The sequence below is a fragment of the Monodon monoceros genome, unplaced genomic scaffold (assembly GCF_005190385.1).
Source record: "Monodon monoceros isolate NGI ecotype Baffin Bay Population unplaced genomic scaffold, NGI_Narwhal_1 Super_Scaffold_18, whole genome shotgun sequence".
Lineage (NCBI taxonomy): Eukaryota > Metazoa > Chordata > Mammalia > Artiodactyla > Monodontidae > Monodon > Monodon monoceros.
In genome coordinates, this window is record NW_021703774.1 from 137,272,146 (window position 1) to 137,296,619 (window position 24,474).

Genomic DNA, 24,474 nt, shown 5'->3' on the forward strand with positions numbered 1-24,474 from the left:
GCCAGAGGCAGAGAAGAGTGAAGGTATTTGTTAGGAGGAGGTGATGGTAAATTTGGAAAGTTTACCATCCAATTTACTGTCCTGAAGGAGGGGTCTGTGGCTCTGTCATTAACTTGCTGTGTACTCTGGGCCAAACCCCTTCCTCTCTCTGGACCTCCCTCCTTCTTTTCCTCTATAAAGCAGGGCCCTCTCCAGCTTGCAGCACAGCCTGGGACCATCAAAGACAGGCAGAGAAGTAGAGGTTGCATGAAGCCTGTCTCTGATTGTTTGTGCTGGCTCCAGGCAGGTCATGCGGGGACTTTATGATATGCAACCACCGCTGCTGAAACGGGAGTCTGAGCAGGACTGGCACCTGTCACGGCCTTTTCCTGTGTTCGGTGGGAGAGATGCAGGGAGAGCAGCTGCAGGCTAGGCCGGCACGGGCTTGGGGGTTGACTGGCAACAGCAAGAAGGGCAGGGCGTCTCCACGGCTAACCCACCCAGTGCTGAGGGTCCCCAGGCGACCTATAGAGGACAGAACTAGTGCCCCCGGAACAACCCCAGGAAAGCGTAATCATCCCGAGCCTCCTGCCACCCGCGGTTGCATGGGCTGCTGACTGCCGGCTCAGCTTAGACACTAGCGCCAATCCCAGGCCTTTAAAGTGACCTCACAGCAGATGTGATTGGTCCTCTCTCAGCACCGGGCGCGTCCTGTCAGCTCACTGTCAACTGACCTCTGGGGGAGAACTGGCGGGTTGCGTGACCTTGAAGAAATCACTTTACTTCTCTGAACCTCGTTTATAAAATGGATATATTAATACCTATCCTGAAATGACCCATAAGACAGTGAACATGTCCAGAAAAGACATCATCTCCATAAAATTTTCTTTTATTGTTTGCTTCTGCTTACAAAAGTAACATTATAAAAATAAAGATAGAATACAAACACTGGAAGTTCCTTGTACACTATTTCCTCCCTTTCTCCCAGCTCAAAGTTAACTATTAACAGTTCAGTGTATTTTCTCTCAGGTTTTTTTTCTATGAATATAAAAAGATTATTTTTAAACAAAAATTAAGTTATTCTATACAACTTTTTCCTCACTTAATAATATATTTGAACATCTTTCAAGGTTGGTAGAAAAGACCTTTCTCATTTTTTTAAAATGTCTACATTGTAGTCAAAGCCCTTATCCCTGGATATTTGTTGTTTCTATTATAACAGCAGCAGCAACAACAAAACCTGCAGCAAATTTTATTTATTTGTGTAAGAATTTCTGTAGGATACATTTTTGGAAGTTGAATTTCTGGGTCAAAAATGTAAGCACATTTTAATGACACAAAAAGCACAGGCAACAAAAACAAAAATAAACACGTGGGACTACATTAAACTGAAAAGTATCTGCATAGCAAAGGAAACAGCCAACAGAATGAAAAGGCAACCTATGGAATGGGAGGGAATGTTTGCAAACCAGATATCTGATAAGGGGTTAATCTCCCGGATATGTGGGGAACTCCTACATCTCAATAGCAAAAAACTTATAACATGATTTAAAAATGAGCTAGGGACTTGAGTGGTCCTTAGCTCACAAAGATGTGCAAATGGTCGACAGGTATATGAAAAGATGCCTCAGAAGTCACTAATCATCAGGAAAATGCAAATCAGAACCACAATGAAGCATTGTGAGTTATTGCCTCACATCTATTGGGATGGCTATTATGAAAAGTAACAAAAGACAACAAGTGACATCGAGGATATGGAGAAATTGGAACCCTTGAACACTGTTGATGGAAATGCAAAATGGTGCAGCCATTATGAAAAACAGCATGGAGATTCCCCCAAAATTTAAACATAGAATTATCATATGATCCAGTGTTCCCACTTCTGAGCATTTATTCAAAAGAACTGAAATCAGCCTCTTGAAGAAATATTAGCACCTCCCCATGTTCATTGCAACACTGTTCACAGAGTTTGTTTTTGACTATTCACAGTGTCAAAAATCAAACCCTGCATACTGAATAAAACAAGGCAGAAAGATGAGTTTATTGCAAGGCTTTCAACCTGCAAGCGAGGAAACTCAAGGCTACAAGGAGCGATGAGTTCTGAGTTGCTCACAGACTAAGGGATTTTTATGGTGTATGTGTGGAAGTTATTTGGTTTTTTTCAGCTGATTGGTTGCCTAGTGGTCTTCTTTCTTATTTGGATCAAGGTAGCTGAGTCAGGGGAACAAAGTCTAGAAATAGTGTGAACAGACTTGGTGTTTGAGGATTGGGTGGTATCCTCTGCTGATTTCTGAGAAGAGCTGTAAATTCCAGTAAGGTTAGATTAAGTTTTCTTTATGTGCTTGCTTTGACCATCTCCATTTTGTCCCTGACATAAGTGATTCATTTTAGTTTGGTTCCACAACACTAACCAAGATGTGGAAACAACTTAAATATCATTGACAGGTGAATGGATAAAGTGTTTTTTATATATATATATATATATATATATATATATAATTTATTTATTTATTTATGGGATACTACTCAGCCTTAAAAAAGAAGGAAATTCTGCAATATGCTACAACATGGATGAACTTTGAGGACATTATGGTAAGTGAAATGAACTAGTTATAGAAAGACAAAGACTACATGATTTCACTTATATGAGGAACCTAAAATTGTCAAATTCATAGAATCTAGGAGAGGAATGATGATTGCCAGGGTCTGGGCAGAAGGGGAAACTGGGAGTTACTAATCAAGGACATAAAGTTTCAGTTAAGCAAGATTAACAAGCTCTTAGAAATCTGCTGTACAACACTGTACATTGTACACATAGTCAACGATAATATATTTGTACACTTAAAAATTTGTTAAGGGCTTCCCTGGTGGCACAGTGGTTGAGAGTCCGCCTGCCGATGCAGGGGATACAGGTTCGTGCCCCGGTCTGGGAAGATCCCACATGCCGCGGAGCGGCTGGGCCAGTGAGCCATGGCCGCTGAGCCTGCGGGTCCGGAGCCTGCGCGTCCGGAGCCTGTGCTCCGGAACGGGAGACGCCACAACAGTGAGAGGCCCGCGTACCGCAAAAAAAAAAAAAAAATTGTTAAGAGGATAGATCTCATTTTAAGCGTCCTTAAACAAAGTGAAATTCAAACAAACAAAAATACAAAGTGACTGCAGCATTTTACATTCTGACCAGAAACGTATAAGGGTTCCAGTTTTTTTTGCATCCTCATCAACACTTGCTACTGTTTGTCTTGTTGATTACAGCCATTCTAGTAATTTTATAGTGGTATCTCATTGTGGATTTTTATTTGCATTTCCCCGTGCTGGGTGTCTTTTTGCGTGCTCGTTACCTATCCATATGTCTTCTTTGGTGAAATGTCTACTCAAATACATTGCCTATTTTCTTAAATGTTATCTTCTTATTGTTGAGCTGTAGGTGTTCCCTATATGTTCTGGATACAAGTCCATTGTGGTAAAGACGGCTTGCAAATATTTTCTCCCACCCTTCCCAAAATATATAAGCACGTTTTATTTTTTTATTTTTATTTTTTTATTTTTTTAACATTTTATTTTATTTTTGGCGGCATTGGGTCTTCATTGTGGTGTGCAGGCTTCTCATTGCGGTGGCTTCTCTTGCTGCAGAACACGGGCTCTAGACACACGGGCTTCAGTAATTGCAGCACACGGGCTCAGTAGTTGCGGTGCACAGGCTCTAGGGAGCTGAGGCTTCAGTAGTTATGGCTCGCGGGCTCTAGAGCGTGGGCTCTAGAGCACAGGCTCAGTAGTTGTGGTGCACGGGCTTAGTTGCTCCACGGCATGTGGGATCTTCCAGGACCAGGGATCAAATCTGTGTCTCCTGCATTGGCAGGCAGATTCTCATCCACTGCACCACCAGGGAAGTCCTATAATCACATTTTAAATGTTAATAAATATTACCAAATTGCTCTCCAAAGAGGAGGCATCAGTTTATATTCCCACCAACAGCGTATGGCAACGCTGGTTTCTCAGCACCATCACAAACACAGGATGCCAATCTTTGTTAATATGAAATGAGAAATATTGCACCGTTTTAACTTTGCCTTCCTTTAATGATTAGGAGGAGCATCTCACCATATATTTGTTGACAAGTGCTTTTGCTCTTCTAAGAATTGCATGTTCTTGTTGAAATCTTGCATTCTTCAATTTTGCATCCCTTAAGCCCTAGTCATTATATTATTAAACATCCAGGGAATGTTTGTTGAACGAATGAAGTGTAATGTTGTGAAGAATAAATGAGATAATATATCTAAAGTACTAAACTCATAATTAGTGACCAATTAATATTATTAGTTGAATCTAAGTCTGGAGTCAGGAAGTGAGAACTATAATGCCCTTGAATTCTTTCTTCTAGGATCTGGGATGGTTGCTAGGATTCCAAGAGGCCTGGTTTCTCCTGGTCCTCTCACTGTGTGTTTTATGGTAAATCACTTAACTTCTCGGACCTTCAGTTTCTCTGCAACAGTCTACAAGCTGTATCATGCTTATCAAAAAGGGTTATTAGGTGAAAAACATAAGATTAATTTACAATAAACATATATTCATGTATCACTTGAATAATTAAAATAAATATTTTTAAAAGTAAGTGCAAGCATTTATAAGAATATAGGGGAATAAAACTACAGAGATAAGGACAGGCCTAAAAAAAGAAGCTAGCTGCCCTTTTGATGACGTTATATTTCATTTAAAAATATGTGACCAACTTGGCCCAGCCTCTCTTCCATCTTTTCTCCAACTCTCTATCGCCCTCTACTGCTTAGGCTGTCTCATTTCAATGCAGTTCAACTCAGCAAATATGATTAAGGAAAAAATATTACGTATTTGTGGCCCAGTCCCTGACTTTAGTTATCTACATTACCCTCAACCAAGTTCTGCTCTATTTTTGGTCCCGTGTCCAGCACAACAGATATAGAGCTCACAGTCTGGTTGGGACACAGACTTTCATGACTTTTGGGGCTTGACAAGAAACATTTCTAGAACAGGAATGACTCTGAGCTAGGCACTGTGCTAAGCATACTGCATACATGCAATTTTAGTCTTACTGACTGCCATACAAGGGATCTTCTTTTTCTTTAAATTTATTTATTTTTGGCTGCGTTGGGTCTTCATTGCTGTGTGTGGGCTTTCTCTAATTGTGGTGAGCAGGGGCTACTCTTTGTTGCAGTGCACAGGCTTCTCATTGTGGTGGCTTCTCTTGTTGCAGAGCATGGGCTCTAGGCACGTGGGCTCAGTAGTTGTGGTTCACAGGCTCTAGAGTGCAGGCTCAGTAGTTGTGGCACAAGGGCTTAGTTGCTCTGCAGCATGTGGGATCTTCCCCTACATTGGTAGGTGGATTCTTAACCACTGCACCACCAGGGAAGCCCACAAGGGATCTTCATTTACAGAAGAGGAATCAGGCTCACAAATGTGATTGGGTCAAGGTCACAACTTAGTAAACATAGGACATAGACTCTGACTGAGATCTGTCTGCCCTCCAAAGCCAGTCAGTCATCCCCTACTACATTATATCAGAATAGACCAAGTGGGGTGGAACACTGAAGTTAGAGGATATAAAACTACTCTAGGAGTGTACAGTTGTTGCATCTGGGAAGACATTACAGAGGAGAAGTTCTCTGATTTGAGAAGGGTAGTCTATGCATCAAGAGCAATAGTAAACAGGGACACAAACCTGGGACCCATCCAGAGAAGAGAAAGTTGGGCGGGATATGGGGGAGGAGAGGCAGGAGATGAGGCTAGAATCAGATTGTACAGGGCTTTGGAGGCCAGCCAAAGGAAGGTGAACTCAAAATCAAAGGTCAGGGCTTCTCTATCTGAGACATGTGTACTGAGGGAATCTCCCAAGGTGATTGGGGGTTTGAGAAACCACTAGTAAATGTGGCATAGCAACTGGAATGTGTTATGCTACGAAGGATGTATTATGGAATTGAATGTAAAAACAAATGAACTTTTAAAATAAAACTGGGATTTCAAAGACATTTCCCATGTACAGTAAGCTGCTCTACAATAAGGACGTGGTTGGAAGTAGTCCACTCTCTGATGCCATTAGGGATAGGTTAATAATGAAGCCATTTGGGAAGCATTGCTATAGGTGATGGGAAACCATGGATTGAGCTCCACTGAGGGCTCTAGAGGAGGAATGGCTGGGACTCAAAGATGAATAGGAACTGACTGTCTTTGGAGAGATTTCAGTCTAGGCTCTATGGAACCAATGATTCTGAGCAGGAGAAAAAGCAAAAACCAGCTGAAGTTCCTCTCCTCTTTCCCATGTCTTTGACATGTTCCTCTTGTACCTCATTCTTTTATTTAAAAAAGATTTACAGCACAACTCTCTCACTTCCTGTGTGACCCTGGACAAGTTAACCTCTCTGTACCTCAGATTCCTCATTGGGGGAATGGGGATAACAATAATTCCTACCCCATAGGGCACAATGAGTGCCATGAGAATTAGTATAAAGCTCTTAGAATAGAATCTGGAACAAAGTTCAGCACTGTTTAAGCATTAGCTATTATAACAGTATTATTACTGCAACCAGTACAGCTACTGTGTTCCAGTTATCATCTTCCATAGCCATTCATTCCTTAGGTCATTCATGTTGGAGGCACGGGGTAGGTCTGGGAGGAAAGCAGAGATGAACCAGATTTTTCATTGCACTTGTACAGACTTATGAACACTGGTTTGTCTAGCTACACCTGGCACATAGTAGGTGCTCAAAATACTTGCTGAATGAATAAACAAATGCCTTCATACTAAACTGCAAGCTATTTAAAGGCAGGGGCCATACTTCCTAGCTGTTGTATTACTAAAACCAAGCACTTGGTGACGCACACAGAGGCGCTTAGGGAACACCGAATTAACGAATGAATGCAATAAATGACTGCAGGCAGAGAAGCATTCAGACCACAAGGCTGGGACAAAGTGCTGCAGAAAGACTGCTACCACTTTCAGGAGTGGGCTGACCAGAGGGAAAGATGGGACGGCCAAAGACTAACAGCATGAGGACAGAGGAGAGCCTAGGCTCCGGGAACGGTGCTTTCCGGGCGCCCGGGTGACCGCGGACCTCGGCGGCACGCCCCTCCCAGGCCCCGCCCCTCCGCCGGCTCACGTGACCGTGAGGCGGGGTGGGGGGGGCGGGCGGCGTGGCCAGGGGCAGAGTGGCTGGGTGATTTTGGCTGGGCGAGCAAGAGCGATGGCGGGCGTGGTGGACTTCCAGGACGAGGAGCAGGTGAAGTCCTTTCTGGAGAACATGGAGGTGGAGTGCAACTACCAGTGCTACCGTGAGAAGAACCCGGACGGTGAGCGCCGCCTGCACGGCCTTAAGGACACGTGAGGGCTCGGTGCGCAGGGGCGGGGGGCTGGACGGGTCGCGCGAGCGACCTCTGAGAGGATCTGGAAGGGGCCGCGGGCCGGACACGCGGGGTCTGTAGGACGCGGACGGCTCTTTGTGTGTTGGGGAGGGGCACGATGGGTTCCACGTGACTTGCCGGGCTCGCAGCCGGGGCTTACTCTGCCGGCACCGAGCCTGGAGGCCGGGCTGGAAGGAAGAGAAGCGCGCGGGCGTTTGGAGTAGAGGGACTGGGGCTACATCAGTGAACTGATAAAACGTCCTGTCCTCGTGGAGCTTACATTCTAGTGGGGGGTATTGGACAAGAAACATAAGAAAATAAATGAGATAGTGTGTTAGAAGGTAGTAAGTGCAATGGGAAGAAGAACTGACTGAGAGGTATCAGGAGTTCAGGAGGGCAATTTTAAATTGAGACGTCAGGGAGAATCATTGGGAGAGTGGCATTTGAACAGTGTTGAAGAAGGTAAGGGAGAATCATGCCAGGCAGAGTTAACAGCTAGTGAAAAGGCTCTGAGGCGTGAATGTGCCCCGTGTGTTCTGGGAACATTGAGTTGACTTCAGTGTGTGGGTGGATGGTGATGTCCAGAAGGGGCCACCCAGAGCAGCCAGTACCTTTGGGTGGTTTTCTTCTTCTTACTTCATTTTTATAAAGGGGGAAAAACAATGGCACTGGCCCTACCTTCAAATAGCTTGCAGTCTAGCTTGAAGCTGACCAACTACACAGAGTTGCTCTGCAGTGTAAGATGGCTTAAAAAGAACCCAGGGTTGTTCTTTGAGGGCTGGTCTATGCCCTGAGTGTAGGGAGATTTAACAGGAGTTGGAGTCACTGAGGAGCAGAATGGTTGGGGAAGACTTCTGGAAGAGGTCAGGAGGGATAGGCAAGTAGTGTTGATAAAATGGAGCAGAGGAAGAGAAGAAAATGCTCTTTTGAAAGGTTGAAGTCAGAATGTAGTCAGAAATAAGATTGACGGGGACCCTGGGCCACAGTGTGTCAGACCTTTTTTTTTTTTTTTAACATCTTTATTGGAGTGTAATTGCTTTACAATGGTGTGTTAGTTTCTGCTTTATAACAAAGTGAATCAGCTATACATATACAAATATCCCCCACATCTCCTCCCCCTTGCATCTCCCTCCCACCCTCCCTATCCCACCCCTCTAGGTGGTCACAAAGCACCCAGCTGATCTCCCTGTGCTATGCGGCTGCTTCCCGCTAGCTCTTTTACATTTGGTAGTGTATGTAAGTCCATGCCAGTCTCTCACTTCGTCCCAGCTTACCCTTCCCCCTCCCCATGTCCTCAAGTCCATTCTCTACATCTGTGTCTTTATTCCTGTCTTGCCCCTAGGTTCTTCAGCACCATTTTTTTTTTCTAAGATTCCATATACATGTGTTAGCATACGGTATTTGTTTTTCTCTTTCTGACTTACTTCACTCTGTATGACAGATTCTAGGTCCATCCACCTCACTACAAATAACTCAATTTCGTTTCTTTTTATGGCTGAGTAATATTCCATTGTATATATGTGCCACATCTTCTGTGTCCATTCATCTGTCGATGGATACTTAAGTTGCTTCAATGTCCTGGCTATTGTAAATAGAGCTGCAATGAACATTGTGGTACATGACTCTTTCTGAATTATTGTTTTCTCAGGGTATATGCCCAGTAGTGGGATTGCTGGGTCATGTGGTAGTTCTAAGTTTAGTTTTCTAAGGAACCTCCATACTGTTCTCCACAGTGGCTGTATCAATTTACATTCCCACCAACAGTGCAAGAGGGTTCCCTTTTCTCCACACCCTCTCCAGCATTTATTGTTTCTAGATTTTTTGATGATGGCCATTCTGACTGGTGTGAGGTGATGCCTCATTGTAGTTTTGATTTGCATTTCTCTAATGATTAGTGATGTTGAGCATCGTTTCATGTTTTTGTTGGCAATCTGTATATCTTCTTTGGAGAAATGTCTATTTAGGTCTTCTGCCCATTTTTGGATTGGGTTGTTTGTTTTTTTGATATTGAGCTGCATGAGCTGCTTGTAAATTTTGGAGATTAATCCTTTGTCAGTTGCTTCATTTGCAAATATTTTCTCCCATTCTGAGGGTTGTCTTTTCGTCTTGTTTATGGAGTGTTTCAGACCTTGAATGCTACGGAAAGGCATTTAGACTTTATTCTGTAGGCAGTGGAGAGCCATACATGTACTCTGGAGATGTACGGAGCAGTGAAGTAGGGGAGGGTGGGCATATAAGAAGGGCAGGCTGCGGCACTTTAGAAGGAGAGCCTGAGAGGAGGCTGTAGTTACTATAGCTACTTCTATATTAGTCTTCAAAATCATCATTTCTCACCTGGATTACTGAAATAGCCTTCTAACTTGGCTCTCCATTTGCACCGTCACTCCCTTAAGATCTATTCTCAACTCACAGACTGATGTTTAAATTTTTATTTTGTTATTTTAAATGTTTATTAGTTTTTTAAATGACAAAATAACACATTTTTGTTATTATCAGTGTTGGAGTGTGTCCCTTCACACTTAACTTCCTCCATATTCATCCAGACACATACAAACATATATATTAGAATGACCTTTTAAAAATGCAAATCGGGGGCTTCCATGGTGGCGCAGTGGTTCAGGATCCGCCTGCCAATGCAGGGGACACGTGTTCGTGCCCCAGTCCGGGAAGATCCCACATGCCGAGGAGCGGCTGGGCCCGTGAGCCATGGCCGCTGAGCCTGCACGTCCAGAGCCTGTACTCTACAATGGGAGAGGCCACAACAGTGAGAGGCCCGCGTACGGCAAAAAAAAAAAGCAAATCGAATCATATTGCTTCCCTTCTTAAAATGCTCCAGTGGTTTGCCACTGACTTGGAGTAAAATCCCAATTTCTTCCTATCTTCTACAAGGCCCTGTGATTGGTCCCTACCTTCTCCTCACTTCCTGCCTCTTTCTTCCTGGATCCAGCCACATTATACCTTATTTGTGCCAAGCTTATTCCCTCTTTTGGGTCTTTTTATTTACTGTTCCGTGTGCCTGAGACTTTCTGCCTCCTTCCCATTTCATTGTCTTTAAATAGCTAGTTCATTCATGTTATTCACATCTCAGCTCACGCATCGAAGTCCCCAATAAGGCCCTCCCTGATCTTGCCCAGTCTGTGTTAACCATTCCCCCAACATGCACAATGAACTATCTTATCATCCTGTTATAGTTCAGTCATATTTGTTTATTAAGGTTTGAATGCATCTTGCTAACCTATTTACTTATTTATTGTATTTCCTCCTCTACAATGTAATTTTTAGGCAGGCAAGTGACTGTATTCCCAGCAACTAAAGCAGTGTCTTGTACATTGATGCAGAAAGATGCTCAAATATTTGTTGAATGAAAATGAACAAGAGATGGGTGTTATTGTGGATGAAAAAAAAGGGACAGAGGAGAGAGATGTTAAGGAGGGACCAGAGACTGCCAAGGAGAGGGAGTCTGCTTCCAACTCCTTTGGTAGCTGCCATTTCGACTCTTTCTTCTTAATGTACCCAGCCTGGCCAAGGATTAAGGTATAGTCATCAAATCATCCCTTTCTTGCAGCTATGAAGACTAGCCCATGGACCCTGTTGGTTCTCAGTGTTTTACTGCAAAACTTCCTGAGAAGTTCCAAAGCTAGCAGAGTTTCATTATGGAAGCCAGTGCATCTTTGGGCCTTGCTGACAGGGAACAGAGGGCCGGTGAGTGGTGGAGCCAGTGTGGGGCCAAGGTCTGCACAGTCTGTACATTGCTCAGTCCTAGGCTGAGGGCGGACAGTGCCATTTGTAGGAGTGGCTGAACACTACCTGCGCTCTTTAGGAGAGAGGCTGGTCCTAAATAAAAGGCACTTCTGGCCTGCCACACCTGGACCCTCCCCACTGCCCCAGACTTGAACAGCGGCTTTTGCCCTTCCCTCACAGGTTGCTATCGGCTGGTGGACTATTTGGAAGGGATCCAGAAGAATTTTGATGAGGCTGCCAAGGTGTTGAAGTTCAACTGTGAAGAGAACAAACACAGTGATAGCTGCTACAAACTGGGGGCCTATTATGTGACTGGGAAAGGTAAGGAGGGGCCTGCTTTCTTTGGTCCTTATCATTGATGGTAGTGCTGACATCACATCCTGAGGCTCATACTGAGCCCTCTTTACAGAAGGGTCCTCACAGGCATTGGGGAAGCATGTTGTAGGAAAATTTGGAGTCAAGAGTTTAGCAAAGTGATGGAGGGACGAGCACAGCCTTTCAAGTCAGGCAGACCTTAAGGAATGCTGTTTGCAAGTAGTGGGACCTTGAGCCGGTCACGTTGACTCTGTGCGTCAGTTATATCACCTGTAAAATGGAGAAAAAAATAGTACTTGCTTCATAGGGTTGTTGTGAGGATTAAATAAGGTAACGTAGGTAAAGGCATCAGCATGTGCCTGGCACAGAGGAAGGGACCAATAATTAATTCCTTTCCATCTGCTTTTCTCCTCATGACCTAATTGCAGTTGGTATTCAGTAGTGTTTAAGTTATCTATTGCTAAATAACAGATTATCCCAACAAACCTATCATTTCACGTAGTTTCTGTGGGTCAGGAATTTGGGAGTGGCTGAGCTGTGTGCCTCAGGGTCTCTCAGTGAGGTTGCAGCCAAGACATTAGCCAGGGAGCCAGGGCTGTAGTCCTTTGAAGGTTTGACTGGAACCAGAGTTTCCAATCCTAAGCTGGCTCACTCACACGGCTGTTGGTGAAAGCTTCTGTTCCTTGCCAGCTGTTGTCAGGAGACCTCAGTTCCTTGTCACATGGATCTCTTCATGGGCTACTTGTATGTCCTGGTGACATGGCATCTGGCTTCCTCCAGAGTGAGTGATCCAAAGAGGGAGCAAGATGGAATCCACAGTGTCTTTTATACTATACCCTTGGAAGTCACACACTTTTCATTTCTATTCCACTCTGTTTATTAGAAATGAGTCAGTAAGTTTAGCTTATGCTAATTGGAGAAAACTTAAATTCCACCTGTTGAAAGAAGGAATATCAAGAATTTATGGGCTGGGACTTCCCTGGTGGCGCAGTGGTTAAGAATCGGCCTGCCAGTGCAGGGGACACGGGTTCAAGCCCTGGTCCAGGAAGATCCCATGTGCTGTGGAGCAACTAAGCCTTGCTCCACAACTACTGAGCCTGTGCTCTAGGGCCTGTGAGCTACAACTACTGAACCTGCGTGCCACAACTACTGAACCTGCGTGCCACAACTACTGAAGCCCACACGACTAGATCCCGTGTTCCGCAGCAAGAGAAGCCACCGCAATGAGAGGCCTGCATGCCACAACGAAGAGTAGACCCTGCTCGCCACCACAACTAGAGAAAGCCCGCGCACAGCAACGAAGACCCAATGCAGCCAAAAATAAATTTATTTAAATAAATGAATTAAATAAATTAAAAAAAAAGAATTTATGGGCATATTTTAAAACCACCACAAATAGGGAATATGACTTTAGACAGGCAATTCTTTTTTTGCTCACTAGATCATGAACTTCTTGAGGATGATCCCTTGTTCCCAGTACCCAGTGAAGCCTGGTTAGAAGGATGTTCAGTGAAAGTTTGATCAAGAGGATGTCTTTTTAAATCTCTGGAGATATGTGGGCTATTTCTCCCTTCACATGGGACTTGGGGTCTGTGGTAGTCTCAAAGTTGAAGAAAGTTTAGCATTAATAGGAATATCAGGTTCCCTTGCTTGAACAGAGGAGCATTTCTTTGGCCTAGTAACTCTCCTAGTATCTTTTCCTAAGGAAATAACTGGAAATGCAAATAAAGATTATATGCAAAGATTCTCACCCGAGCATTATCTATCTGGCAGAATTTTATTTTCATTAATTTATAATTTATAAGTAATATATAACTACATTATATTAATTATTTTTTTTAAAAATCTGGGCTTCCCTGGTGGCGCATTGGTTGGGAGTCCACCTGCCGATGCAGGGGACACAAGTTCGTGCCCCGGTCCGGGAAGATCCCACATGCCGCAGAGCGGCTGGGCCCATGAGCCATGGCCGCAGAGCCTGCGCGTCTGGAGCCTGTGCTCCGCAATGGGAGAGGCCACAACAGTGAGAGGCCCACGTACCGCAAAAAAAAAAATCTATGTGCCAACAGTAGCTGTTTAGTTAAATAAATAATGTTACTTCCAGCAGCTGGAATGTTATTTAGCCCATTAAAAAATAATGTTTTGGGACTTCCCTTGTGGCGCAGTGGTTAAGAATCTGCCTGCTGATGCAGGGGACACAGGTTGAGCCCTGGTCTGGGAAGATCCCACATGCCGCGGAGCAACTAAGCCTGTGCACCACAACTACTGAGCCTGTGCTCTAGAGCCTGCAAGCCACAACTGCTGAGCCCACGTGCCACAACTACTGAACCTGCACGCCTAGAGTCTGTGCTCCGCAACAAGAGAAGCCACTGCATTGAGAAGCCCACGCACCTCAACAAAGCGTAGCCCCTACTCGCTGCAACTAGAGAAAGCCTGTGTGCAGCAATGAAGACCCAATGCAGCGGAAAATAAATAAATAAATATATTTTAAAAATAAATAAATTTATTTATTTATTTAAAAAATAAATAAATTTATTTTAAAAATAGATAAATTTATTTTAAAAATAAATTTATTTAAAATAAATAAATAAATAAATTTATTTATTTAAAAAATAAATAAATAATGTTTCTACATAAGCAGAACACTCTGCTGACGTAAATCACAGTGAGATCCTTTCTGACCCACCTCCTAGAGTAAGGGAAATAAAAGCAAAAATAAACAAATAGGACCTAATGAAAGTTAAAAGTTTTTGCACAGCAAAGGAAACCATAAACAAGAAGAAAAGACAACCCTCAGAATGGGAGAAAATATTTGCAAACAAAACGACCGACAAAGGATTAATCTCCAAAATATACAAGCAGCTCATGCAGCTCAATATCAAAAAAGCAAACAACCCAATCCAAAAATGGGCAGAAGACCTAAATAGACATTTCTCCAAAGAAGATATACAGATTGCCAACAAACACATGAAAGGATGCTCAACATCACTAATCATTAGAGAAATGCAAATCAAAACCACAGTGAGGTGTCACCTCACACTGGTCAGAATGGCCATCATCAAAAAATCTAGAAACAATAAATGCTGGAGAGGGTGTGGAGAAAAGGGAACCCTCTTGCACTGTTGGTGGGAATGTAAATTGATACAGCCACTATGGAGAACAGTATGGAGGTTCCTTAAAAAACTAAAAATAGAACTACCATATGACCCAGCAATCCCACTACTGGGCATATACCCTGAGAAAACCATAATTCAAAAAAAGACATGGGCTTCCCTGGTGGCGCAGTGGTTGGAAGTCCGCCTGCCGATGCAGGGGATGCAGGTTCGTGCCCCGGTCCAGGAGGATCCCACATGCCGCGGAGCAGCTAGGCCTGTGAGCCATGGCCGCTGAGCCTGTGTGTCCGGAGCCTGTGCTCCGCAACGGGAGAGGCCACAAGAGTGAGAGGCCCGCGTACCGCAAAAAAAAAAAAAAGAGAGAGAGAGACATATACCGTGATGTTCATTGCAGCACTGTTTACAACAGCCAGGATATGGAAGCAACCAAAATGTCCATCAACAGATGAATGGATAAAGAAGATGTGGCGCATACATACAATGGAATATTACTCAGCCATAAAAAGGAATGAAATTGAGTTATTTTCAGTGAGGTGGATGGACCCAGAATCTGTCATACAGAGTGAAGTAAGTCAGAGCAAAACAAATATCATATGCTAACACGTATATATGGAATCTACAATGTGGTACTGCTGAACCTAGTGGCAGGACAGGAATAAAGATGCAGACGTAGAGAATGGACTTGAGGACACAGTGGGAAAGGGGAAGCTGGGATGAAGTGAGAGAGTAGCATTGACATATGTACACAACCAAATGTAAAATGAATGGCTAGTGGGAAGCTGCTGCATAGCACAAGGAGATCAACTTGATGCTTTGCGACGACCTAGAGGTGTGGGATAGGCAGGGTGGGAGGGAGGCTCAAGAGGGAGGGGATATGGGGATATATGTATATGTATAGCTGATTCACTTTGTTGCACAGCAGAAACCAACACAACATTGTAAAGCAATTATACTCCAATAAAGATGTGAAAAAAGAAAAAAAATAATATTTTGAAATAATTTTTGTTGACATCAGGAAAGGTTTATGATACAATGTTCAGTGAAGAAAGCGGAGCACAAAGTTATGTATGATGTGAACTCAGCTATATAATATACTGTGCAAAAATAAAAATGTTCCTAGTTGTTTAGTCTCTGAATTTGTGTCTTGGTAAAGTTTTGGGTTCCTTTTGTCTTTATATCATATTTTACTACATTTTCCACAGGGACTTTTAGTTCCTTATTGAATTAAGGAGAACAAAAGAGGTTGTGGAGGTTGTGAAATTATTTTCCCTTCTCTTTGACAAACTTATATGATTAATGATTGTGCACTGAGACTTTTTTCTTTCTTAAGTGCTCCTTTGTTGAGCAAATTTTTAGTATTTACTCTGTACAGTGAAGCAAAGATGGACCAGTGTGGGGGAAGAAATCTTTTTTTTTACCCCCTCCCCACGGAAGAAGTATTTATACTAATACCTGTTAACCTGGGAGAGCTTGATAAGTATCTTTTTGTTGTTGTTGTTTTTGCGGTACACGGGCCTCTTCTGCCGCTGAGCACAGGCTTTGGACGTGCAGGCCCAGCAGCCACGGCCCACGAGCCCAGCCACTCCGTGGCATGTGGGATCCTCCCAGATCGGGGCACAAACCAGCGTCCCCCACATCAGCAGGCAGACTCTCAACCACTGCGCCACCAGGGAAGCCCCGATAAGTATCTTTATAGAGAGACATGTAAAGTACTTTTGGGGTTCAGTTCTGGGAGCATGTCGTCATCAGGGGGTGCTGAGAGGAGGAGGCATTGAAACTGGTTCTTAAAGGACAGAGCAGATTTTATTTGCTGGAGGTAGAATAGAGTTATGTCTTCTCTTCAGAATAGAGAGCAGGTAAGCAGGTGAAAGAACACAAGAGTGTTTAGAGAATAGTACTTAATCCTCTGTTAAGCTGACGTTGTTAAATAATTTCCTCGAGGTCGGGTGTCGTCACAGGAGATCCCATTAGCTGATCTTTGCTACTCAGACTCTTTTGGATTGTTAGTTAGGAGACCTTGGGCCCTGCCACGTCTAAAAGCCAATACTGTTGACCCCCCTGCCTAGTTCTGAGCCTAAGAATTTGCCCTCTGTTCTGAAAACACACCCAGTGTCCTTTCTTGACAAAGACTGGTTAATAACTCTCCTTTTATCAAGGATAGCTTGGGGCAGGGGGGAAGAGTGGGAGGTCACTTTTCATCCTGAGCGCTAATTGACAGTGTGGTATCAGGCGAGGCATTTTCCTTCCCTGAGCTACAAATACCTCAATGACAAGATTGGAGTAATAAGGTCAGCTCACACCTTATTCATAGGATTTTTCTAAGCATCAAATGAACTCACACGTGACTGCTTTGTTAAACTGCAAAACATTCTATCAGTGTGAACAGGTCTGGTTTGTGCTGGCTGCTGCAGAAGTTACCTTGGATTGGACACTCAGAGTGTCCCAAGGTATTTTGCCCAGGTGTTTTCATCAGTGAAATCAGCTTTGAACTATTTTTGTGAAGCCATTTAAAAGGAAGTGGAAAGTAATTCTGATACATCTCTTTGATGAAATGTTCTTAATAAAACATATGAAGATGGGTTTCTAATGGGGAGTGAAGAACAAACACATGATTACAACATGTAAAAACAAGACCAAACTACATTGAAAAGGTAGTAGGAGGAAATACACCAAAAATTAATAGTGGTGGTCTCTAGGATGTGGCAGTGAATAAGTTAGTGATGATAATTGCAAACAAACCTTTATCTCTAGGCAAAACCACTCCAGACTGCATATAGTTGACTGTTTACTGGAAAATTTGACTTGGAGTTCTTACAGGCATCGCAAACTTAACAAATCCAATATAGAAATCTTAATTGTTTTCTTTTCCTCCCACATATTGCACCCCTTTTGTCTTCCAGTTTAGCAAGTGGTATCTCTCCCTACCTAGTAGCTTGTGGCCAGTTTAGCTCTAAAATATGTTTCAGATCTGTCCTGTCTCTCCCTTTCCTGCTACCATATTTATCCAAGCCACCTTCGTCTCCTGCTTCATTAATGCAGGTATCTAATCTTTCCATAAGGCAACTAAAATGAACTTTTAAGGATATAAACCATGGATTCAATAAAATATATGAAGCAACTATTTTCAGACAATGGAAAATAGGCAGTGCAGTACAGTGATCCCTGAGAATAGGGAAACACACAGGATGAGCCCCATGAATGATTGCTTTGGCTTTTTGCCTGGAGGTACTTTTCGGACTAGGCACAAAGAGGTGGAAGCCAAGTAGAGTATGATAGTCTTGCTGAACCGATGAGGCAGAGGTCAGAGTTTCTGGCCACTGAGGCTCACTGAGGCTGCCAGAGTTTGCAGGACAGGATACCAGAGAAGAAGGAGCTACACAGAGAAGGAGCTCCAGATAGCCACATAGGGGTGCTCTTAAGTCTTTGGCTCAGCGTTAAGCTGCACATGCATAGGAGGAGACTCTGAGAGACCTTGCAGTGAAAAGCTACTGGGGAGGTGTGAACTGAAAAGAGACTCCAGAGGTTTCACAGTGTTGGGAGTTGTTTGAATTCCACCAGCCAGAGTGGAGAGACCTCATTGAGTACAGACTGCAGAAAGGTTCCAAAACTTAGAAACAAGCCTCAAAAGGATCAGGCTGATTCACCAGTGAATTAGTTACTTGTGAGAACAAAACTCAACAGTCTTTAGTAAAAGGTGAAAGATTTATATGATCTGAAGAGAAACCAGAGTATAACAGTCTTTAAATGAATACAACAAAACCAGAGTGAACAAAGTAGCATCTACAATGTCCAGCATAAAGTAAGAAATTGCTAAACAGAAAAAAAGCAGTCAATAGAAACAGACCCAGATGTGACAGGGATGTTGGAATTAGCAGTCAAATATTTTGAAACAAGGAAAATAAATTTATTAAAGGGTTTAAATAAAAGATGGACACAATGAATGAACAGATGGGAAGTCTCATCACAGAAACTGAAACTATTAAAAAGAACCAAATGAAATCCTGCAATTGAAAAACATAATATTTGAAGTGAAAAATTCACTGGACAGGCTTAATAGCAAATTGGACACATCAGAAGGAAATAATCAGTGAATTTGAAAGATCGGTGAACTTGAAGACAGGATTGAAGATGTTATGTAAACTGAAGCACTGAGAGAGAAAAAGCAAAACACAGAGTCTCATTCTGTGGGGTTCACTATCCCTTAATCTAACATAACGTATATTGGAGTCCAGAAAGAGAAGAGATTGGGGCAGAAAAAAGTATTTGAAGAAATAACAGTATAAAATTTCCAAATTTGATGAAAAATATCACTCCACAGATCCATGAAGCTTACTGGATCCCAACAGGATAACCAATGAAATCATACCTAGACACATTATTACCATTTGCTGAAAGCCAAAGGTAAAGAGAAAAATCTTAAAAGCAGTCAGAGAAAAAGACACATTGAGGGGAACATTGGTGAGAATAATCACTGACTTCTCATCAGAAGTAATGTAAGCCAGAAAACAAAAGAACATCTTTTAAATGCTGAAAGAAAAAAACTGTCAAACTTGAATTCTACTTTATTGAAAATATTTTTTTTACATCTTTATTGGAGTATAATTGCTTTACAATGGTGTGTTAGTTTCTGCTTTATAACGAAGTGAATCAGTTACACATATACATATGTTCCCATATCTCTTCCCTCTTGCGTCTCCCTCCCTCCCACCCTCCCTATCCCACCCCTGAAAATATTTTTTAAAATGAAGATGGGGAATTCCCTGGCAGTCCAAGGGTTAGGACTCCATGCTCTCACTGCTGAGGGCCCAGGTTCAGTCCCCAGTCAGGGAACTAAATCCCACAAGCTGCGTGGCACAGCCAAAAAGATAAATAAATAAATGAAATGAAATAAATTCATTTTCAGGTAAACAAAAGCTGAGTGAATGAGTCGCTGGCAGACCTACACTACAAGAAAAGTTAAGAAAAGCTGTTTGGGTAGAAGGAAAATGATAAAAAGGTGGACACTAGAATCCATACAAAAGAAGAAAGCACACTGGAATATACCTGTAAATGTAAGAATTTTTTCCTCATTTCTTAATGTCTTTAAAAAACTGAAGCAAAAATAATAGTTATGGGCTTCCCTGATGGCGCAGTGGTTGAGAGTCCACCTGCCGATGCAGGGGACACGGGTTTGCGCCCCGGTCCAGGAAGATCCCACATGCCGTGGAGCGGCTGGGCCCGTGAGCCGTGGCCGCTGAGCCTGCGCGTCCGGAGCCTGTGCTCCGCAACAGGAGAGGCCACAACAGTGAGAGGCCTGCGTGCCGCAAAAAAAAAAAAAAAAAAATGCTTGACTTAAAAAAATAATAGTTATATGTTATGGGGCTTACACTATATAGAAGTCAAACAAATAAGTAATATATTTAGAAGTAAAACATGACAGCAGTAGTACAAAGGATAGAAATGTGGTAAATGAAAGTGTACTATTGTAAGGTTCTTACATTATATGTGAAGTGCTGTGATATTAATTCTTGGTAGATTGTGATTAAGTATACATAGTATTTTCACTAGGTAAACCACTGATAAAAGAAGTATTACTAAAAAACCAATGATGAGAATGAAATGGACTATTAGAAATATACAATTCAAAAGAATTGTAAGAAAGGGAAAAAAGGAACAAAAAACATTTGGGACAAATGGGAAACAAATAAGGTTGTAGACTTAAACCCAGCTATATCAAGAATTGCATTAAATCTAAGTAAACATTCCAGTAAAAGGCATAGATTTATCAGGCTGGATATAAAAGCAAGACCTAATTATATACTGTTTAAATAGAAAGGTGGCAAGAATGCATTCTCAAAACTGAAAGAACTCAGAGGCTGTAAAAGCTATATGCTTTTCTAGAAAAATCTATCTGATAATCAGTAAGTAGGTGAATCAAGAGAAATAATTCAGAAATGGAGGAGCTCTGATGAAAAGACTGGTGATGAGCAGAATCCCATTTAGAATGAATGTTGGGCTAATTAGGGTTACTGAATAGAATGTAAATAATATAAACCTTTATGGCATAAAAATGCTACAGCATTTACTGAGCACTTATTATGTACTAGGCTCTTTGTAATGACACATTTAAGCTTCCAGAATATGAAGTAGATACTATTGTCCTTATTTTACAGATGAGGAAAACTGAGGCTTTGTAGAGTTTAAGTAACTTGTCTAAGGTCACACTGCCAGCAAGTAACGGAGCCAGGACTGGTGCCTAGGTTTTCTGGCTGCAGAGCCCAGGCTTTGGTAACCACTGTGCTCTGTGTCTTGCGAAGTTGAAATAACATATCTAACAAAAAATAGAAGGCAGGGCAAGAGAGGTAGGGAGAAGTGTGAGGTGACAACATCCTCATGAGTCAATACTGTCTGAAATTTGGTTAAAAAAAAAAACAGTGATGCTAACCTTTTAATAATCTATAACTCTAGGGGCTCATTTAGGAAATTTCTCTGTTTAAATATTCATTTGAAGTTAGCAGTTTCTTCGGTTTCACTTCAGTTTGGTTGTCTTAACGATAAATACAAGTAAAATCAAAGTTAAATTTTTTATTTACAAGTAGCATGTGTAATCCAGTTTTTCAGAATACACCTGATCCTTGAACAACATGGGTTTGAACTATGCAGGTCCACTTACAGGTATATTTTTTTTTCAATAATTAATACTATAGTAGTACTACACAATCCTCTGTTGGTTGAGTCTGCCAATGTGGAGGAGCCACATTTAGGAGTTATTCTTGGATTTTTGGTTGTGTGGGCGCCCCTAACCCTCATATCATTCAAGGGTCAACTCTGCTTCTGTCTAGCTGTCCATTCAGCCAGCCGACATTTAATTCGAACACATGCTATAAAGATGACTGGAATGGTGTCCTCTTAATGATAATGATGGTTATTTCTAGGTGGTATGTTTGGAATGACTTTAAAAATTAAACGTTGAGATACTTAAAATGTTTCTCTTTTTGAGAATGGAGATTTGAAATGTTCCATTAAAAAACAAAACAAAGAAAAAAGTGAGCCCGGTCACCACCTCTCCTTAAAATGATCCATTAGCAGTTTCCCATTGCTCCTAGGATTAAGTGCAAGGTCCTTAAGGAGACCCATCAGACACTCCATGATCTGGCCCCTGCCTGCCTCTCCAGCCTCCCTTCCTTAGCGATTTCTGGGTTCTAGCCACATGGGCTCCTTTTCTGTTTGTATCCTATTCCTGCTGCCTGGAACAATTTTCTTTGCCTTTTTCTTTTCTTTTTTTTCCCACTACATATTTTATTTTCTCTTCCTTCTTTTTCCCATTATATCACAGCTCAAATGTCCCTTCTTTGGGGAAGCTTTCCTTTTTTTAAATTAAATTTTATTTTATTTTATTTTTGGCTGCGTTGGGCCTTCGTTGCTGCACGCGGGCTTTCTCTAGTTGTGGCGAGCGGGGGCTACTCTTCATTGCGGTGCGCGGGCTTCTCATTGCAGTGGCTTCTCTTGTTGCGGAGCACGGGCTCTAGGCACGTGGGCTTCAGTAGTTGCGTCACACGGGCTCAGTAGTTGTGGCTCACGGGCTCTAGAGCACAGGCTCAGTAGTTGTGGTGCATGGGCTTAGTTGCTCGGAGGCATGTGGGATCTTCCCAGACCAGGGCTTGAACCGTGTCCCCTGCATTGGCAGGCGATTCTTAACTACTGCGCCACCAGGGAAGTCCCTGGGGAAGCTTTCCTTGACCTTGCCTCCTAGTTCAGAGCCCTGATACATTCTCATAGCATTCTGTACTTTTTCTCCATATGCTTGTCACACTTATAATCATACATTTACTTGTGTGCTTGTTTAATGTCTGTCTCATTAGACCACAGGATTCACAAAGGCAGTGACAGTATCTGTTCCTTAGAACCTAGCATATTAATTGGCAAATAACACACATTCAGTATATATTAAAATTAAGCGTTTAATGAAGTGCTTATAAGATGCTATGATCTTGCTGTTACCCCCAGAGGTAGATATTATCATTTCACCCTTTTTACCTGTTTAAGCTTCCTTATAAGATACCATTTGAACAGAAGATTCCATGGCTAAAAAAGCTGGAAAGTCTGTGCAGTATACCAGGCCATCTTCTTTTCATGCTGCCTTAGTTCAAAGTTTATAAACTGTATTCAGGAATTGCTCCCTGACTTTGGCCTGAGACATTCAGGTTCTGCCCTGGCTTAGGTTGACTTTTTTTTCCTTCCTCCCAGGTGGACTAACCCAGGATCTGAAAGCTGCCTCCAGCTGCTTTCTGATGGCATGTGAGAAGCCGGGAAAGAAGTCCTTGGAGGCATGCCACAACGTTGGTCTCCTGGCACATGATGGACAGGTCAATGAGGATGGCCAGCCCGATCTGGAGAGGGCCAGAGACTACTACACAAGGGCCTGTGATGGCAGCTATGCCTCTAGCTGCTTCAACCTCAGTACCATGTTCCTGCAGGGCGCCCCCGGCTTTCCCAAGGACATGGGCCTGGCATGCAAATACTCAATGAAAGCCTGTGACCTAGGCCATGTCTGGGCCTGTGCCAATGCCAGCCGCATGTACAAGCTGGGGGATGGTGTCGATAAGGACGAAGCTAAGGCTGAAGAGCTAAAAAATCGGGCCCGACAGCTGCACAAAGAGCAGCAGAAAAATGTCCAGCCTTTAACGTTTGGGTAGTGTGGCCCGCCCTCCTAGGCAACAGTCAGCTTGAGGCTGGCACCTCCTATTTCTGATGCAGCCCTTGGAGGTCGACCTGCCGGAGCAGAAAGACTTGGGATTTAATATCAATAACTCTGATTGTATAGACCCATTGCCCCAGAGTGTCACCTACGGGGATGTAGTCTGAAATGTGTATTTCAATCAGTATTCCTTTATCTGGTGTCATCCACATTTATGGGATTTTGGTTCTCAAACTCTTGCAGCTCTGTGAAAAACAGCAAACCAGTGAGCCATAGAGATTGGAGGGGTGGGCAGGAGAGACAGAGCAGGGAGTTGGAAAAATTAGCAGCCACAGGGCATGAAAGAATCAGACATCATCATTATCATCATTATTTTAGTTGGGAGGGCTTAAAAAATCAGAAAGTATCTTGATTTACATAATAGTGGGTTTAAGGAGCTAAGAACAGTTAAATAGTCATGACTGCCACCCTCTGACTTAATCATTGGTGTGGGCTTCCTTTTTGCCTTTAGAGTCAGATCTTTCAGCAAATTCAGAGATTGGGAGTTATGTGTGACGTAACAGTTAAAGGCCATTATGCTTCAGGGTTGCTAAAGAGGATACAACGTAAGCCTTCCTTTAGTGGAGACATTCACACGTTAAAAATTAACATCCCCAGGCTACTCATCTGGCACAGCTAATAAGGTAACTTCAGCTAGGGATTTGTACGCAAGGGTTGGTGATACGTTTTGTCCCTCAGAACTGAACCTTTTTAATTGTCCCTGTGAATAAACTATTTTGATTTATTAGTAGTTTGTGTTATTAGTGTTTGCTCCAGATTCTTGGTAAGGTAGAGATTATGTTCTTTGTGGTGGTTGTGCCTTTTAAGAATGTTTGCTTTTTCTGTTATCTTCCTTACTTGACACTAGGGGGCGAGCTTGTCATTTGCCTGCTGATGACATGATCATTATTTCTGTCATCACAATGCTTTCGGGCTTTCAGTTTTGCAAAGTGTATTGGAGAGGATGTGGAGAAATTGAAAGCCTTATACATTGTTGGTGGGAATGTAAAATGGTGTAGCCACTATGGAAAACAATATGGTGATTCCTCAAAAAATTAAACACAGAATTACCATATGGTCTAGTAATTCTACTTTGGGGTATATATCCAAAAGAATTGATAGCAGGGTCTCCAAGAAGTATTTGTACACCCATGTTCATAGCATTCACAAAAGCCAGAAGGTGGAAACAGGGACTTCCCTGGTGGCACAGTGGTTAAGATTCCACCTGCCAGTGTAGGGGACACGGGT

At 42.7% G+C, this 24,474-nt stretch overlaps 1 protein-coding gene across 1 annotated transcript; it reads left to right on the forward strand.

The window, feature by feature from the left end:
• The first annotated feature begins 7,182 nt into the window (after positions 1-7,182).
• On the forward strand, positions 7,183-23,946 carry LOC114899057 (cytochrome c oxidase assembly factor 7). Its single transcript, XM_029229424.1, has 3 exons — positions 7,183-7,293; positions 11,266-11,406; positions 22,737-23,946. Exons 1-3 carry the CDS (start codon positions 7,188-7,190, stop codon positions 23,183-23,185), a joined length of 696 nt encoding a protein of 231 aa, XP_029085257.1. The 5' UTR covers positions 7,183-7,187; the 3' UTR covers positions 23,186-23,946.
• Positions 23,947-24,474: the final 528 nt, after the last annotated feature.

Coding starts and splice junctions, on each gene's coding strand:
- LOC114899057 (XM_029229424.1), top strand. CDS start 7,188: ATGGCGGGCGTGGTGGACTTCCAGGACGAGGAGCAGGTGAAGTCCTTT. Junction 7,294..11,265: donor CCGTGAGAAGAACCCGGACG/GTGAGCGCCGCC, acceptor CTTCCCTCACAG/GTTGCTATCGGCTGGTGGAC. Junction 11,407..22,736: donor CTATTATGTGACTGGGAAAG/GTAAGGAGGGGC, acceptor CCTTCCTCCCAG/GTGGACTAACCCAGGATCTG.